The sequence below is a fragment of the Etheostoma spectabile genome, chromosome 6, assembly GCF_008692095.1.
Source record: "Etheostoma spectabile isolate EspeVRDwgs_2016 chromosome 6, UIUC_Espe_1.0, whole genome shotgun sequence".
In the NCBI taxonomy this organism is placed as follows: Eukaryota; Metazoa; Chordata; class Actinopteri; order Perciformes; family Percidae; genus Etheostoma; species Etheostoma spectabile.
The window spans coordinates 6,853,266-6,869,114 of record NC_045738.1 but is presented as its reverse complement, the minus strand read 5'-3'; the positions used below and the strand labels follow the sequence as shown (position 1 = coordinate 6,869,114).

At 38.4% G+C, this 15,849-nt stretch overlaps 5 protein-coding genes across 26 annotated transcripts in view; 3 read left to right on the top strand and 2 right to left on the bottom strand.

The window, feature by feature from the left end:
* The window catches only part of LOC116691037 (uncharacterized), a 3,941-nt gene extending 2,262 nt beyond the window's left edge, over positions 1–1,679 (top strand). The window contains exons 3-8 of one of the 2 annotated variants that reach the window (XM_032518352.1): positions 55–342; positions 427–711; positions 816–1,067; positions 1,166–1,270; positions 1,395–1,420; positions 1,513–1,679. In XM_032518352.1, the coding sequence (XP_032374243.1) occupies positions 55–342; positions 427–711; positions 816–1,067; positions 1,166–1,270; positions 1,395–1,420; positions 1,513–1,617 (1,061 nt within the window). In that variant the 3' untranslated portion in view covers positions 1,618–1,679. Of the gene's footprint in view, positions 1–54; positions 343–426; positions 1,068–1,165; positions 1,271–1,394; positions 1,421–1,512 lie in introns of both variants that reach the window. The other variant, XR_004332411.1, reaches the window with a different exon arrangement.
* Positions 1,680–1,920: 241 nt separating this feature from the next.
* On the bottom strand, positions 1,921–4,391 carry LOC116691051 (uncharacterized). Its single transcript, XM_032518369.1, has 8 exons — positions 4,270–4,391; positions 3,640–3,960; positions 3,283–3,555; positions 3,165–3,194; positions 2,876–3,061; positions 2,741–2,788; positions 2,578–2,640; positions 1,921–2,491 (listed from the first exon to the last, which is right to left on the bottom strand). Exons 1-8 carry the CDS (start codon positions 4,373–4,375, stop codon positions 2,481–2,483), a joined length of 1,038 nt encoding a protein of 345 aa, XP_032374260.1. The 5' UTR covers positions 4,376–4,391; the 3' UTR covers positions 1,921–2,480.
* Positions 4,392–5,526: 1,135 nt separating this feature from the next.
* On the top strand, positions 5,527–6,856 carry LOC116691072 (allograft inflammatory factor 1-like). Its single transcript, XM_032518395.1, has 6 exons — positions 5,527–5,677; positions 5,779–5,840; positions 6,002–6,068; positions 6,162–6,203; positions 6,338–6,503; positions 6,647–6,856. Exons 1-6 carry the CDS (start codon positions 5,659–5,661, stop codon positions 6,732–6,734), a joined length of 444 nt encoding a protein of 147 aa, XP_032374286.1. The 5' UTR covers positions 5,527–5,658; the 3' UTR covers positions 6,735–6,856.
* Positions 6,857–7,173: 317 nt separating this feature from the next.
* On the top strand, positions 7,174–11,132 carry LOC116691067 (casein kinase II subunit beta). Its single transcript, XM_032518390.1, has 7 exons — positions 7,174–7,374; positions 7,751–7,826; positions 9,104–9,206; positions 9,303–9,418; positions 9,499–9,574; positions 9,699–9,888; positions 10,127–11,132. Exons 2-7 carry the CDS (start codon positions 7,755–7,757, stop codon positions 10,215–10,217), a joined length of 648 nt encoding a protein of 215 aa, XP_032374281.1. The 5' UTR covers positions 7,174–7,374; positions 7,751–7,754; the 3' UTR covers positions 10,218–11,132.
* LOC116690995 (uncharacterized) overlaps positions 11,123–15,849 on the bottom strand; it is a 34,622-nt gene continuing 29,895 nt past the window's right edge. For 13 of the 21 annotated variants that reach the window (XM_032518259.1, XM_032518258.1, XM_032518257.1 and 10 more), the window contains 5 exons: positions 14,183–14,566; positions 13,516–13,638; positions 13,179–13,298; positions 13,016–13,096; positions 11,123–12,810 (listed from right to left, as the gene is read on the bottom strand). In XM_032518259.1, the coding sequence (XP_032374150.1) occupies positions 12,781–12,810; positions 13,016–13,096; positions 13,179–13,298; positions 13,516–13,638; positions 14,183–14,566 (738 nt within the window). In that variant the 3' untranslated portion in view covers positions 11,123–12,780. The remainder of the gene's footprint in view (positions 12,811–13,015; positions 13,097–13,178; positions 13,299–13,515; positions 13,639–14,182; positions 14,567–15,849) is intronic. The other 8 variants (XM_032518271.1, XM_032518273.1, XM_032518274.1 and 5 more) reach the window with 2 other exon arrangements.

Here is a 15,849-nt window from a genome sequence, read left to right as displayed (position 1 = left end):
ATGATTTAAAGTCAGTATCACAACCTTTACATAATTTTTGTTTTCATTCACCAGTTACTGAGAGCTCAACTCCTGCAAATGGTATAATAGAGCTTCACTGTTACCTCAATACATATAGAGGACTGGTCTCCAATTGTAACAACAAAGGGATACATATCAAGTGGAGCACTGAAGATAATACACCATTAAATGGGAACAGATTTCACTATAAAAATGCCTCTGATTGCTTCTCTAAACTGTTCATCACTAAAAGACTGACAGACCATCACAGAAAATGGAAATGTCAGCTGACTCAGAATGACACGGTTAAAGCAACCATCACTTATACAACAACAATAAAAGGTACTAAACTTAATTTCAGTGTACTCCAAATAAAAATTGTGGTTGAAGATGTACAAAGCGTAACCAGTGCTCCCTTTCCCGCAGATGGTATAGAGGAAGTGTTTGCTGCAGTCGGTGAGTCAGTGGCACTCTCTTGTAGCAACACTTCCTCTCTCGGTGTCGGTGACAGTGTGAAGTGGACTGTGGGTGAAAGGCCACTGACAGATGATATGTCATCTTATAATGGCCAAACAGAGGAATTACATGTGAATAAGGACTCATCACTGGTCATTAGCAAAGTGAGTTCTCTGCATGCCAGAGACTACCAGTGTTCAGATTCCACTGATCAGCAAAAAGTGTTTAACAAAATCAGGCTGCATATCCTCGATGGTGAGTTTTAAAACTTGTTAAGTCCCAGGACGAAGCATAAGCTGGTCTATGGTTACATTGCGTAACTGCTATTAAAACATTTCCTATTATGTTTGTCTTTACAGTTACATCAGAGCATGGGCCAGGAGGTGATAATCTCACTTTGACTTGTGTACTTATCTGCACTAAAGAATGTGGAAAAGACTTCAACTTAACATGGTCTGGAGGCAGCCACAATACCAGGCAGAGCTATGATAAGAACACTCTCATAAACAGGCTCTCTTTCCCACTTTTATCAATGGCATCTGCTGAATTAACTTGCTCTGTGCATAGAGAGGGTGATGTGATGGCATCAAAGAAGTGGCGCACTATTAACCGTAAGTATACACTATGCTATCGTGGCATTTTCTCATAAATAGAAGCCCCACGTTTCTGAGTAAGCAGAGAGAAAATTTTAATTATTTAATGTGTACAGCTCTGCAAACACCTGCGTGGGCAGCACTTCCTCTAGCCCTCCTGATATGCGTAACTGCTGGAGGACTCTACGTGTACATGAAGAGGAAGCACAACAAAGATGCAGGTACTGAATCTGGTTAAGGGTTAAGTCATACAACCCACGGTAAAATAAATTGTATTAATGTTTTGAAAGCCTTGATCAGAATTAAATAGCAACTGATGATGTTTTTCCACTGGATTGTTTGCAGGAAATGAACAGCCAAGTGTTGGAATGGTGAGAGACAAAACATAGTTATACTAAAATGTTTATGGCTTTTGTCAAGCAGATGCAGTCAAATGTAATAACTCCAGTATTTATCTTCACAGACTCATGTTTACGATGTCATTCAAAATGTAAATAATGAGGAACTACACCAACCTGCTACCACCACCAGTTTCTATGATTTATTACAGGCTGTAAACTATAAATAAATAAAAGTGTCTAGTATTTAAAGTGTCCTTGATTTCAACCATTAATAAACTATAAACGTTTTTGAGAACTGTTGACTTGTGTTTATGACTCTTTTGTCATGCTCATTCATCATATGACAAATATTTATTAAAATTGTATAAAAGATTTTATTAAAAAGATTACATGGCAAACTTGTCTCCATGTCATTTAAAATAATAGAGATGATTGTATATATATATATATATATATATATATATATATACATACATACATACAGAACAGTTTATATATATATACACACACACAGTATATACACAAACACATACAGGTTAACAGTTTAAAACACTTTCTTAAATGGATAAGAGGATGAAGAGAGATTATTGTGAGGGTGGGTTAGCATACTGATAGTAGTGGGGTGGGTGCAACATTTTTGAAAACGTTTAGTATGTGTTTAAAATGATGTTTTTTGTCAATATTCTTTTTGTTGCTATACAAAATATTTAATACACACACACACACAGGAACTATTTACAGTGGAATGACGGGTGGGAAAAAGAACAATCTTTGGATTCATCCTGCTCCTTTTCGGACAGATTGAACATATTGTTTGCAGCACTTCAAAGATATTTTTTTGCCTTTTGGTGTGTTGCTACACATTCATTGTGTTTTTATATTTTATTTTTAATAAAAACACAGGGAAATGTGTTTGCACTACTGTACACATTTTCCATGTTCTTACTTACTCTTCTTTGCAAGACAAATACTTTAGAGGCGAGTAAATGTTACATGGATTACATGATGCACAAATGTAAGCTGGCAATGCATATTAGACAGTAAAGACTTTAATGGAACATCTTCTTTGTCTTGAGCAGACTGAAAATGACTAATACCGGACTGCAATGAAAGAGAGAAATTTGTTATTTGTCTATTTTTATATGACAAGAATTAAAGTATGATGTTATAATAGTAGTACTACTTACAAGTACACAGGTCTTCATCAGCGATGTGTTGGTATAAGCTGTTGATGTCTTGGTTTGTACGGTCTGTTAGAGTTAAAAAGTTGTCAGTGAAGTAGTAATCAAAGCAGGAGAGGTCACAATGGCTGGACTCAAGAAGGTAGTGAGAGAATAACATGATGCTCACCCTCTGAAGGTGTGAGACTCACAATCTGATAACCATCTACAGTAGTACCTGATCAACAGCAAGAGAACACAACGCTGTGATAACAAATCACCACAAAGCATTGCTCGTCAAGATTAACGAAATGACAGATCAAACCTGCTGGGTGCCTCTGGGTTTGCTGTGTTATTCTCTGGGGGTTGCATCTGCGGTAAATGAACAGTCCTATCAGTGCAGCCATTATGACAGTCCCAATGACAATTGAAGCGACAACAACAGCGATAACTACTCCATTACGCCCCTCCTCACTGGTTTCCCAAATCATCTCCACACTGGTTGTCAGTGCTGGGGAAGACACAGGAAGCACACCTTAGCAACTACAACACCACATTTAAGAGGAAGATCACGGATGCAATTGAATTAAGGTGTAAAATTTTTGTTGCTATACCTGTATCCGTTGTGGGGACAACATTTTCCTCTTCATTCGGGAAATAGAAAAGGTACATAAGAGTTATGCACATTGTCATTTGATGTCAGTGTTGATTACAAATAGTTTAAAATCTTACCTTGGACCCCAAGATAAATTTCAAAGCAGGGCAGAGTTTCTCCAATCAGATAGTTACATCTGTACCAATTATTGTCTTTGTAATCCACAGACTGGATCGCTAATGATGTCCCGTCAATTACAAGCCTTTTAGAGATGATAGATACAGGGTTGCCTCCTTTCACTATTGCCCAGGAGATATTTTGGGGTCCTTGTCCTGATGTTGTGTCCACTGGGCAGGTCAGGTTAACAGGCGTGTTGGGTGCTGCCTTTACTGCTTGAAGGATTTTACAGTCTGAAAGAAGGGAAATTTGTGTAATACATGAGAATTTTATTTGCAAAGAAACAAGAATAAGGGGAATATAATGGGAAATCTTACCTTTTACTTTTAAAGATATTGTTTTGACAGAAACACAGTCCCAGCCTTTCCAGATTTCACATATGTACAGTCCCTCATCAGATTTTTGTGATTTTGTCAGATAAAGAGACATTTGTCCATTCCCATCAGTTTGCCATTTTACACGCTTAGCATCCCGCAAATTGTGTATTTTAGGCCTGGCAAGAATAACCTTCACCTGACTGGTATTTGTGTCTGACTTCATCAATTTGACTCTGTAGCAGCTCTTTGGATCCATGACAGATGCATTAAAACAAGGGAGAACTACATCTTCTTCTGGAGAAGCATTCACAGTCTCAATCCCTGGTGAGATAGAATCCGATAAGAATAAGACCCAAAGTACATAACATATTGTATCGTTTTTTTAACATGCACTAAAACATTTAATGTCAGCACTGTTAAACACATAGTTCAAGATTCCACAATACATTGCGGTTAAAAATATATTATTACAACATACAGTAGATTATTACAACAAGGTGTATGGGCCATTTTTTGAAGTTCAATCATAGTCACAGTTGGTATATACCAAATGTGCTTTATGTATACTGACTATAAAAAAAGAAAATACATTTTGAATCTGTCAAAGAAACGATTAAATGTGCGACTCACCTCTGCACTCTGATATGACTATTAGCAGAACTATTAGCAGGAGACCCTGTGGATAAAAAATTGCCATTTTCTGAGTATGTAGCTGAGTGGAGTGATAACATATCATTGTCGTATGACCTTTTTGTCTCTACCTATTCTCAGTTCTCTAAGACACAGAAGTCTCAACATGAAACTACCGCCACAGTCAAACATTGGTTTTGGTTCTGTTTACCCAATAAAGTATACATTATTATTATTATCAATTGTGTGGCCAACAGAGCCACCGTGTGGCAGGAACAGGACATGATGACATTAACAAATGGAACATGAGAGCACATGTTGCTGTAAAGTGATATGAGCTTACATTTAAATGTGAGGGGGGGGGGGACAAAAGAGCGGCACACCTCCCTTACTACAAACATCGAGGTGCCCTTGAGCAAGGCATTTAACCCCCAAATTCTCCAGTGGAGCTGTTCAGTAGCTGGCACTGGCTACCCTGACTTTGGCTGCACCGGGCGGCCTCCAGTTGTGGCTGTAAGTGTGTGACTGTGAATGGGCCATTAATGAAAAAGAGAACATAAGTTAAGTGAAAGTTTCCTGACTAAAAAATAAATGTTTTCTTATTTAAACATGCTTCATGAGCAGATTATTTCTGCAGAGTTCTGTTTCCGTACACAGTTCTCCTTCCTGCGTCACTCTACCTACATCGCAATGTCAATGTATTTTTTTGTTGTTGGTGGCGATGGCCAGGCTGGGCCATATGTGATTTAAGGGGTACTACACACAGTATATCAAGCACAAGTGTTACATACCACCAAATCTCCATGGGTTTGGTTTCACAAAAGACTAATGATACACTATTAAACACAAGAATACTTATTCAGTGTTAACCTACAGTACATTATATCTGAAGCAGACATGAATAATATATAGAGATAGATAGAGCTAGAGATACTTTACTTATCCAGCAGTAAGTTAGGGGATATCCCCTCTTTGGGAATAAAGGTGGGGTTTTAAATGTATGAATAATTGGCAACAATTAGGGGGGGCAGAGGAGGGTCGAGGCTTAATATTATGGGGGCACTGACCACCCTTGCCCCCACAACCCCACCCCTAGAACCGCTGTTGACACTTGGTTAGAGCTCATGCAATGGAGAACAGATCCTGCATGCAAACTTCTCTTATTGAGCAGTACAGCTTTTTTCTACTCGTCAAATTCAGACTTTTTCGCATCACAAGACTTCCTGTTAAATTCTGACCTTTTGCTAGAGCCTTAAATACTACAGAGGAACCTCCCCACTGCTAACTGAAACTTTTTAACTGCACTTCCTCTAGTGGCTCGATTAGAGAAATGGCATCGTAGCTTTTCACACTTTTAGTGTTCACGGGCTCTCAGCACTGTACACAGAAATGGACAACAATGCTCAGGGTTAGATCACCTTATTTCTGCTAAGTCTGTTTTTCATTTTACAATCTTCATATTGTCTTGTTTGGATTGACAATACCTTAATGTTGTATAATATTTCACAGGAGGTAAAGCTTATGGTCTCCTCAAGTCTCAACAGGAAGAACAACTGAACTCTGTCAATGAGGTGAGTCGACATGTTTAGACAAAGTCATTAAGTTACAATAGAGATATCTGGCTTTTGGAATCATGTTTTTACAACAGGGGCTGGACACATAAACATAACACCTGTGCAATATCAATGAGAATATGAGTCTGATTGATATGATTTCATTATCACTGCCCTAGGCTTTTCTCTCAGATCCCCAGTATGCAGAAGAGGAAGACCTTAGCACAAAGCTTGAAATGTTTAAAAGTGAGTCTTCAACATCTATCAATCAATCATCAATAAATTGTTTAATTATTTAATGCAAAGCATGGAATGGGATTATATGTGCTTGTGTTACAGAGAAGTACATGGAGTTTGATCTTAACGACCAAGGAGAAATAGGTAAAATTGTGCTGGTCTTACCGCTCCCAAATATTTTTAGCCACAGTTTGCAACTATCACGTTTCAGATTAAGATTCTCTTAACAAACTATAGATACATGTATTTTTACTACTGATTTATTATCACCTTTATAGATTTAATGGGGTTAAAACGAATGCTGGAAAAACTTGGATTGGCCAAGACTCACTTAGAGCTGAAAAAGATGATGTCAGAGGTTGTTGGAGGGACATCAAAAGACACCATCAGCTACAACGAATTCCTGAACATGATGCTGGGAAAACGAAATGCAATCCTAAAACTGTGAGTAAATACATTCAAAGAATGGGCAGAGACCCAAAGTTGGGTCACAGGAGTATTGGGATTGAAAGAAGATTAAGTCCCTAAATTATTCAAATATAAATTGGTGTAAAGCTACCATTGATGTTGAATTTTCTTCATTTAAGGATCTTGATGTTTGAAGGCATGGGAAAGGAGCAGGAGGACAAAGATGTTGCACCACCTCCTCGCAAAACCTTTTCAGACCTGCCCTGAAGAAGCTCTCCATCCCAGCAGGAAATAATTGAAACATAACAATAACGCTTTAAAATGAATGTCAAAAGAGAAGAAAAAAACATCAAACTCATGGTTTTGATAAAATAAAAGAATCTACATAAAATTTTATTGCATTCTGCTTTGTCTGATTGTGACCACATTACAGAATGTCCCTCATGTTACAACTATTTCATCTCTATGATACTGCTTTAGCTGCGTCAACCTATGGTGCATGACTATGACCTAATGATGTGGACTTCACATGGGAGTGACCATTATCATCTCAGACATAAATACCATAATAATATTGCTATTACAAATATAGGAATACCACTGTGGTTTATAAGGTGTGTAGACCAGAGGTGCCCAAATTATGTTATATTATGGGCCAAAATGTATCTGGATGGAAGGCCACGGGCCAAAAATAAATGTTACCCAAATGTGCTTCCATCAGTCAACATGTAGCCTAACCGCTTGTGCTTTCTCTGCGGGATCCTGTCCACAGACAGTTAAATCTATGTCATGATGAGGAACTTTATTGTGAAAACTCTGGTTGACCGGAAAACGGATGTGTCATCCAGGGAGCGAGGATAAACTAGCTAAGCTTGCAAATTTATGTGGTAACTTTATATAAAGAAGGGTGAGTAAAAGTGACTTTCGTTAAGGAGACAATTCTTCTAAATACACATTGCTGTTACAATGCTTAATTTCCACACTATTTATCTGTACGTGTGAACGTTAATGATCGCTAGCAAGCAAGCTAACATTAGCAGAAGGTTAGAGACGCAGACTAGCTAGGTAGGTAAATTGAAGATTTGCTATAACATCGCATGTGTGTTCAAAGTCCCCGAGATAACAGATTCAATTTGTTGCACCATTGGTGTAATACAATGTTTAATGTGTCTGTAAAGTTTATATATCAAGAATTAGAACTGCCAGTTATTAGCCGTTAGCCACACAGTGAGGATGTAAAATAATAAATATTAGTCCACTGTAACTCCGTTTTGGTTTGTCAGGAGGATGAGCAGCTCAGAGGAGGTGTCCTGGATATCCTGGTTTTGTGGACTCAGAGGGAATGAGTTCTTCTGTGAGGTTAGTCCACCGACTTTTAGATTGAAGCCTTGATGAAAATTCATCATTGCATCAAATCAATAAAGCTATCGAAAATCCACAGGCACACTGGTGTTTGTTTTAGTTCAGAAGAACCAATGTTTTATTTCAGCTGCTGAGATGAATATAAAATATTTTCTAGCTGACATAGTAATTACATGTACATGGACTTACACTGTCAGTGGAACACTACACTACATTTTTATAGCCCTGATCACGTACCTGGAGATGGCAACTAAGTGACACACAAGTAATATCTTTTTGCAGTTAATAGTAATGTGTGCCGTTTTGTGTCAGAATGTGGTCTCACATTAAGACCTATATTTAAGTGGAGCATGAAACAACTATCCGTTGCATGTCTGTCTGGATAACTGTTCAAAGTCTTTCTCACGGTGCACTTGGTCTAAAACATTGCTTATGTTGTTGCCTTTGCTTTGTGATGAGGGATGCAAATTGAAATGCTTACAATGCTGCTTGGATATCAAAGCAGAACTTTGTGAAGTCAACACTTCCCTCTGCTGTTGGTTACTACCTAATTACTTTTTAGTAATTCGTTTTTGTAGTAATAGGTAAGTAAGTAATAGGTACTAATATCTTCTACTGAAGCACATGGGGCCTTCTCACTCAAAAAGCAACTTTGGGAAACGTGAAAGAAAAAATGCTTTAAAAAGAATACTGGGAATTGTGTGGTCTATAGACATCAATTTGTAACTGGATAGGTTAGCACCCACACAATCAAATTCTTATTTTAACTCCTTCACTTTCTACATTGGCAGCATCTGAAGTAATCCTGTTAAGCTCTTGTATAACACACACACGTGTGTGTGTGTGTGTGTGTGTGTGTGTGTGTGTGTGTGTGTGTGTGTGTGTGTGTGTGTGTGTGTGTGTGTTGGGAGAGGTAAGGATTTTGATTGCATAGCTATGTTGGGATGGGTTGAGGGGGGGGGGTTACACTGGTTTTAGGAAGTGGGAACAATTGACCCCATGATAGTTGGTACTGTAAATATGTGTGACTGTAAACTTGCATAATCTGATTTTTTTTGTATTTCACTTGCGTTGAATATTTTTTATTTTCCTGACCTGCCAAGGGACTACAGGGGGAAAATAGCACTTGTGCATCAACCTAGTACAATTTGTGCATTGTCCCGGTTTAAATAAAATACATTAAAATAAATATCCTTATCAGTGGCCTGTAGCGATGTGCTGCGGCTTGCAATCGCCCTTAATAGCCATCCATTGTCTCCAATCATGTGTTACAGGTTGATGAGGATTACATACAGGACAAGTTTAACCTGACAGGTCTGAATGAGCAGGTGCCTCACTATCGCCAGGCTTTGGACATGATTCTTGACCTCGAGCCAGGTACGAATATATAGGAAGTAGTGGTTCCCATGTGAAAACAAAGCAGAGTCAACACTATTAACTGTCTAAATAACTTTTCTCATTCTCTTTTGACAGATGAGGAACTTGAAGACAACCCCAATCAGAGTGACTTGATAGAGCAGGCAGCAGAGATGCTCTACGGTCTCATACATGCGCGTTACATCCTCACAAACCGAGGCATTGCACAGATGGTAGGCTATTACATAATCATTTCACATTCTTACATGCCCCGTGACTTAAATCAGATTTCTAAATGTGTTGTTCTCCATAGTTGGAAAAATATCAACAAGGGGATTTCGGCTATTGCCCCAGAGTCTATTGTGAGAATCAGCCAATGCTTCCTATTGGTAAGTCTGTTTCTTACCTGACCGTTAAACAAATTCTCCATTACACAAATGCCATGCTGCACTTTTGACCTTTGTCAGTGACTAAAGAATGAAGACGTACTCACCTCTCTCTGGTCTGATGTAGGTTTGTCAGACATCCCTGGAGAAGCAATGGTGAAGCTATATTGCCCAAAGTGCATGGATGTTTACACCCCTAAATCCTCCAGACATCACCACACAGATGGAGCCTATTTTGGGACAGGGTTCCCCCACATGCTGTTCATGGTGCACCCAGAGTATCGTCCAAAGCGACCAGCCAACCAGTTTGTGCCAAGGTGTGTTTGATCTGACACTGATGCTATTTATTGTCAGCACTAACTTTAACTAGCTAGAATTCTTTTTATTGGTATGTTTTAATTGATTGGCAACCAAAAGACCAGATGATTGTCATAATTTAAATCAATCATTTCTATACAGTTTGGTTGGGTATCTGTACTGAAACTCAGAAGTAAAAAGAAATTTCCTTCTGTCCAGGAAGTGATTATATTTGATGTTTGTTTTGTTTTTTTCCAGGCTATATGGTTTCAAAATTCACCCAATGGCTTATCAACTCCAACTTCAAGCTGCATCAAGCTTCAAGAGCCCAGTCAAGACAATTCGCTAGAACACCACTTTGATGAACACAGTGGACTTAAAAGACTTTGTTGTTTACTATTTGTTTAAAAGGAATAGATTATATATTCCCATTGAATGCCTGTACAGTTTACCACCCTCACCTCTGTGTTTAGACACTTTCAGAACTTTTCTCTCATTTAGTGAAACACTGTTACAGTTGAGCTGATCAGTTTGTTTTCCGTATTAAAACACGTAATTATTCCCAAATGGTCATTCTGCTAATACAGTCTTAACTTTAATTGAGTTCAATGCATCTTTTCACATTCAAGGGTTGTTTCTCTGAAACAGAAAAGTGGCTTTAACTCCGTGATGATGAAGGCTACAGAGGGCTTTTTGGCTTAATTGCAGGTGATTGAATGTAACAGAAAATGTTGTGACCAGCCCGACACGTTTGGCTTAACAGCGAGACAGTCAGTCACTAACAGTAAATTAATTAGTTAACATTAAATCACACCAAATCATTAACTTGTGCTGTAGAACAGATTTTCAAATCTGCATATGATTTTATTCAGTTAAGATGGATTTTATTTGAATACAGCAATATGTGTAAATCTGATTAGGTGCTATATTTCCAAGAAACAATCAATACCAAATTAAAGGTAGAATTATCTTAAAAAATTGACCAATGCTTTATTTAAATTCTATTATTACACTGTTGAATTTTTAAGTTATTGGTTATACATGTACTTAATTGTTTAGCTAACTGTAATAATACGTTCCTGATAAGCCTGTATGTGTAGTTTCAATTTTATTACGATGTTCTCAAGTTTGGTGTTGAGCGAACATCCAGCAACATCTACTGTAGAGCAGTTGAATGGCAATCATTTATTTTTTACCAAGATCTTTGATCTTTTTAAATTGTATGCTACACAGATAAGACAGCCTAATAAAATGCAAAATAATGCATTATTTTATTTTTTAATTAAAAGACAGGGATAAATCACAAAGCAACAATATTTTCCATTGTCTAAAAACTATTTTCTTCATGTGAAATTCTACATTTTTCTTCCAGAAGAGGTATCGGTTGTTGTCCATGTAGCTATAATATCAATATCTTTTCTAACAAACATGCCATCTAAAAGGGAATCATATTTTAAGCATTTTCTTTTCTATGGAAAAGCACAGGACACCGCAAGTGAGAGAGCAATCTACTATGTGGTAAAAAGGCGTAACAAACTTTGATGGTTGATAATTAATGCAATATTTAACATTGTGACATCTCTAGTGAAAGCCTGGAAACCAGCTTGTGTTTAAACATAGTACATCAAATCACACAAGATTTACAATACAAATAAATTACTGTGGTAGAACATGTAAAAAAGACAATTTGTGCGCCTATGAGAGAAAAGCCACATATACTGGGACAGCTGCCTTCAGCTCTTACATGTGTGGTTACCGTGACAGACAAGCTTTGTTTTTATTGACTTCACCCTTTAAAGTAGGGATGGATACTGTATACATTTATGGACATTCCTCATACAATCATAGGGAGGTCTGTTGTAGTCTTACAAATAATATCAAACCTGAGATACGCAGACCAAAGCTTGTAAAACTTATCAACCAAGAATTTTCATAGCAATAATGACATCTATGCTACTGAACAAAACAAAGGGCTGAGAGAAGCACTCCATTGTCAAATGGAAATTGTGATAGGTTTGATAAACTTGTTGGACTACAAGACCAAATGAATAAGAATGATTCAGGGTGTCAGGCAAGACAGGTAAGCAAATCTAAAGTAGAGAACTCAAAATTCTGTAAATAGCACAAAGGTAACCTACAATTTAAACAGCAGATGGATGAATAACTTAAAAACCTCAAATTTGTACAAATACTATAAAAGCATTAAGTCTATAAAATAGAGGAATATTTCAAAATAGATCCTTTTTTAATTCAAACTTTACAATAACGTGTAGGCTACTGGTTCTTGGCCGGTTTGGGAAGAAAGTATTTTTAAGTTTTGTTTTTGTACCTGAGCAGTGAACGAAGCCAAACAACAAATTTGAGCACAGCATATCTTTGTTCACATATTGATGCGAGGTATGTCATTTCATTAAAAAAAGAATGTCTCTCCTGAATTAAATAGACAAGTAAACAACAAAAAAAGAATTCCCTTGAATTTAGACTTAGCGTTCCCCTAAGCGGCACCAAGGGAATAAATGCTGATAATGGTGTCTAAGCTAGAATGGAAACAGTGCATGTGTATAAAGTCAACAATGTAAAAACCACTAGGAAAATAAAAGCATTTAAAAGCAAACATAACTGACACCAATCAACTGAAAATGTATTTTTTTTTTACCAATAAAAGTTAATAAAAGCTTTTTTTAACCACCTGGATGAGATGAGTATTTGATCAATCTCAAGCACTGTGCAACCCTTCTCTACCTACAACTGAGAAAGAAAACAACAAGGATCTGCTAAGATTTGTCTACTTAGTTATATGTAATGGAGCAGATTCATGAAATGTGTCTTTTTGGATATGTGTGCGCAGACAGAGCTGGTCAGTGTGTGTCGGATGTGGAGAGTCAAAGGAATAAATGCAGGTGGTGATTCAGTTACAATGCTGACGCTCCGCTGTCTTTCTCCTGCAAGACAGATGATATGTGTACTTGTATTAGTCTTCATATGAATTAGTAAAGTCAAAGTTCTCATCTTTATTATTGAGGGTGGTATCAATCTTCTCATCTAACTCTCAGCAAGAACGCTAATACTGGCAGTTCCAAAAATGTCAAACTAGCCCTTAAATATTCTGTCCATTACTGTTCTGTGTCATGGGCAGAAGGTTTATACCTTAGCTTGGTCGACATCAGAGTCTGCAGTGATGACGATTCTTTTCTCCATGCGAGTCTCCGAAGAGCCACCTTTTACCAACTGGTGGAGGGAAGAAAAAAAATATAAAATTGAGAGAAAAAAAAGATCAAATAAAATCACAGGGAAAGGATGTTATGCTGACCTTCGAAATGTGAGTTGTAGTGGTGGTGACTGTGGTGCCACTGGTAGTCTCAGAGGTAACAGTCTTGGAGCTGGACACAGTTGTGTCATCATTGTCATCGTCTGTCCCATCTACTGCCACCTGAAAAAAAAAGACCAAAACAGGTAGACTGAGTCATCATTTTTAGATAACGTGAGTTTCAGCCAAGGAAGGTGCAGTGCTGCTTCATGTTCATTCTGGAGCCCCCTGGCCTGGTCCTCCCAGACCTGCTTGCTCTATAGTGCTGATATCGCCTTCATGCAACAGATTGCCTTCTAGCGGACACAGATCTGGGCTGAGCAGGTGCTAGAGCCCCTACCTTTGAAGACTCATAGATGATGCTCTTGGTCGGGACGATAGGGACCTCTGTGGTGGAGATGCCACTGGGTAAGGAGTTGGCGACAGCTGCGATGGTGACTGTCTGGGTCTGCACCAGAGGGGGCTGTGGATGGGAGCATAGCCCCATGAGTGGCTGTTTAAGCAGACACTTTGCACCTCACAGCCACCAATTTGTTTCACACCATGCATTCCCTTCTAAGCCTTTGCCTGTTTGGAGTGATTTTCCACACAACAGCCCTTCCTTCTCACCAAATTTGTTTATGAATTTTATGGAAAAAACAGAATCACTGTGTTACTTCCCTTCCCACCACCAACTGCTACAACGAAAACATGAGGACGGTAAACTGTAAAGATGATGAAAGTAAAGCCAATGTGCAAAACACAACATTTTGTTGTGAAAAAGAATGTGCTAATGTTACAGCGACCCATCACCATAGCTGAGAACACACCACCGTGCAACACCTCTGCAGCAACCAGTTACATTTGAATGATGACCATCATTCACACGGCACTTAATCGTCACAGATTCACGTTTTGATTTGCAATGGATAGCTGCAAAGGAGTGAGCAAGTGTGTCAGCCTCGAAATGATACAGAGGCAAAGCAGAGAAGGAATCAGTGACACCCTGAGGGGGCTCAGGAGGCTACCTGGAAGCAGCGTACGATCTGTGGACCGTTGTCCCTGAAATAGGAAGCAGGGGAAGATCCAGCTATCTTTCCAGAGCACTCCAACACTTCGGTACACGATCCTTCTTCCTCCTGCGTCCCATCTAAAGCTTTACAGCATAGGTTGAGGGAGGGAGGCAGCTGCGCCATCTCCACCTCTAGGATGGGCACCAAGGAGGTCTCAAAAACTACAACCTCTTCCTGATCACATGACTCCTCCTCAACTGGAGCACTGTGGGCTTCAACACCATCAGACGCACTCTTGTGGCTTACAGTACGCCTTGGTATGCCTGAAAAGCCCAAATTGCTGCTGGTTTCCTCATGTGCAGAATTTGTCTCTGAACCATTGCAAAGGAAGCTAATGCTCTAAAAAAAAGACACAACACAGTCACTATGTAATCATGGGTAGGTGAAGTATTTCCTAATGACATGGTATGAATAGTAAGTCATATTGTATAGATTAAAATGCATGCATGTTACATTTACAACTATGCATATAGTATATACAGTAACTGTTTTATGAGGTACAACAGCTCTGTAGGAAGATGATGATGATTTTTGGCTTACATTCAAATTTATATGACAAATCAACACAGTTTTAATTCCACAACTTAACAAAACATTACATATATATCCCTTCATGATCATAATGACTTCCACTGATTTCCCCATGACACATGCTACAGTATGTCACCAAATAAGATGGATTCTGAATACAGGTATTGCTCCGTATTGTTTATTTCATACATGAATAGAATTCAGTATGCGTCAGAATGAAAGGGATTTTTTTTTTGCTTGAATATTCTTTCAATAGGGTGGGACTGCAAAAATGGCATGCCGCGTACGCTACTTTTGATAGACAGTCATCAACGACAAAAATAACATTTCATTTGAAGAAAATCGCAAACTTAAGTAACAAATTCAAAGAAGAAACAATCATATGAACTGTCTTTTATTCTTTGGTCAAACTTGATTGTCAAAAAGTCATGCAACAAGTAATCTCTTGCAGTTGCTACATACTGCATCGCCAAATACTGGTGAAGGACAAATAGTTTTAATAAGTATTACAATTAAGCTGCCTCAAGGTCTCCCATCACAGGAAATACTAAACTGTGACAAAGAATATTAAGTTTCTCAGTAACAAGAATGCTGTTTTCTGGTGCTTACTTAACGTGGGTTTAGGAAATAAAGTTTATAAATCCATAAACCACATCACAGTGATCAGTTTAGACAACATCCTTAGACAACCGACAATATAAATCTACTTCAAACGTGTATAAAAGCAGGCTCAAAGTGATATGGTCAGACATTATAAGCGTCCAGATAAAAGTCAGTTGTTAGGTAATATTGGTTGATTTAAAGTCCAAAAGACAACACAGAAAAAGCAAGAGAGTAGTGCCTTGATTGTCATTTCCAGTCCTAATCAACTTTGGAGAACAGGATTGGTTCTGGCTGTAGAAACCAGGTCAATTGTTTTGCAGTGGGAAACAGAAGGAATGAACGTCTTGTCCCACATAGGCCAGAACAAAGGGAAGCTTCTCCAGTGGAGCAGAGGATGAGAGATGAAGAATGCTACGGATGATGTTGAAGAGAAGGCGAAGGAAGGAGTGGAGGAGAAGAGAAAGCTAGAGGTTGATGGGTGGATGGGT

Excerpts from the sequence above, each read along its gene's own strand:
- LOC116691051 (XM_032518369.1), bottom strand. The coding sequence starts at position 4,375 with ATGATATGTTATCACTCCACTCAGCTACATACTCAGAAAATGGCAATT. Across the intron at positions 3,556-3,639 it reads AATATCTTTAAAAGTAAAAG|ACTGTAAAATCCTTCAAGCA; the intron begins GTAAGATTTCCC and ends CCCTTCTTTCAG. Across the intron at positions 2,641-2,740 it reads GAGTCTCACACCTTCAGAGG|ACCGTACAAACCAAGACATC; the intron begins GTGAGCATCATG and ends TAACTCTAACAG.
- LOC116691067 (XM_032518390.1), top strand. The coding sequence starts at position 7,755 with ATGAGCAGCTCAGAGGAGGTGTCCTGGATATCCTGGTTTTGTGGACTC. Across the intron at positions 7,827-9,103 it reads GGAATGAGTTCTTCTGTGAG|GTTGATGAGGATTACATACA; the intron begins GTTAGTCCACCG and ends CATGTGTTACAG. Across the intron at positions 9,575-9,698 it reads TCAGCCAATGCTTCCTATTG|GTTTGTCAGACATCCCTGGA; the intron begins GTAAGTCTGTTT and ends GGTCTGATGTAG.
- LOC116691072 (XM_032518395.1), top strand. Across the intron at positions 5,841-6,001 it reads AACTGAACTCTGTCAATGAG|GCTTTTCTCTCAGATCCCCA; the intron begins GTGAGTCGACAT and ends TCACTGCCCTAG. Across the intron at positions 6,204-6,337 it reads TAACGACCAAGGAGAAATAG|ATTTAATGGGGTTAAAACGA; the intron begins GTAAAATTGTGC and ends TCACCTTTATAG.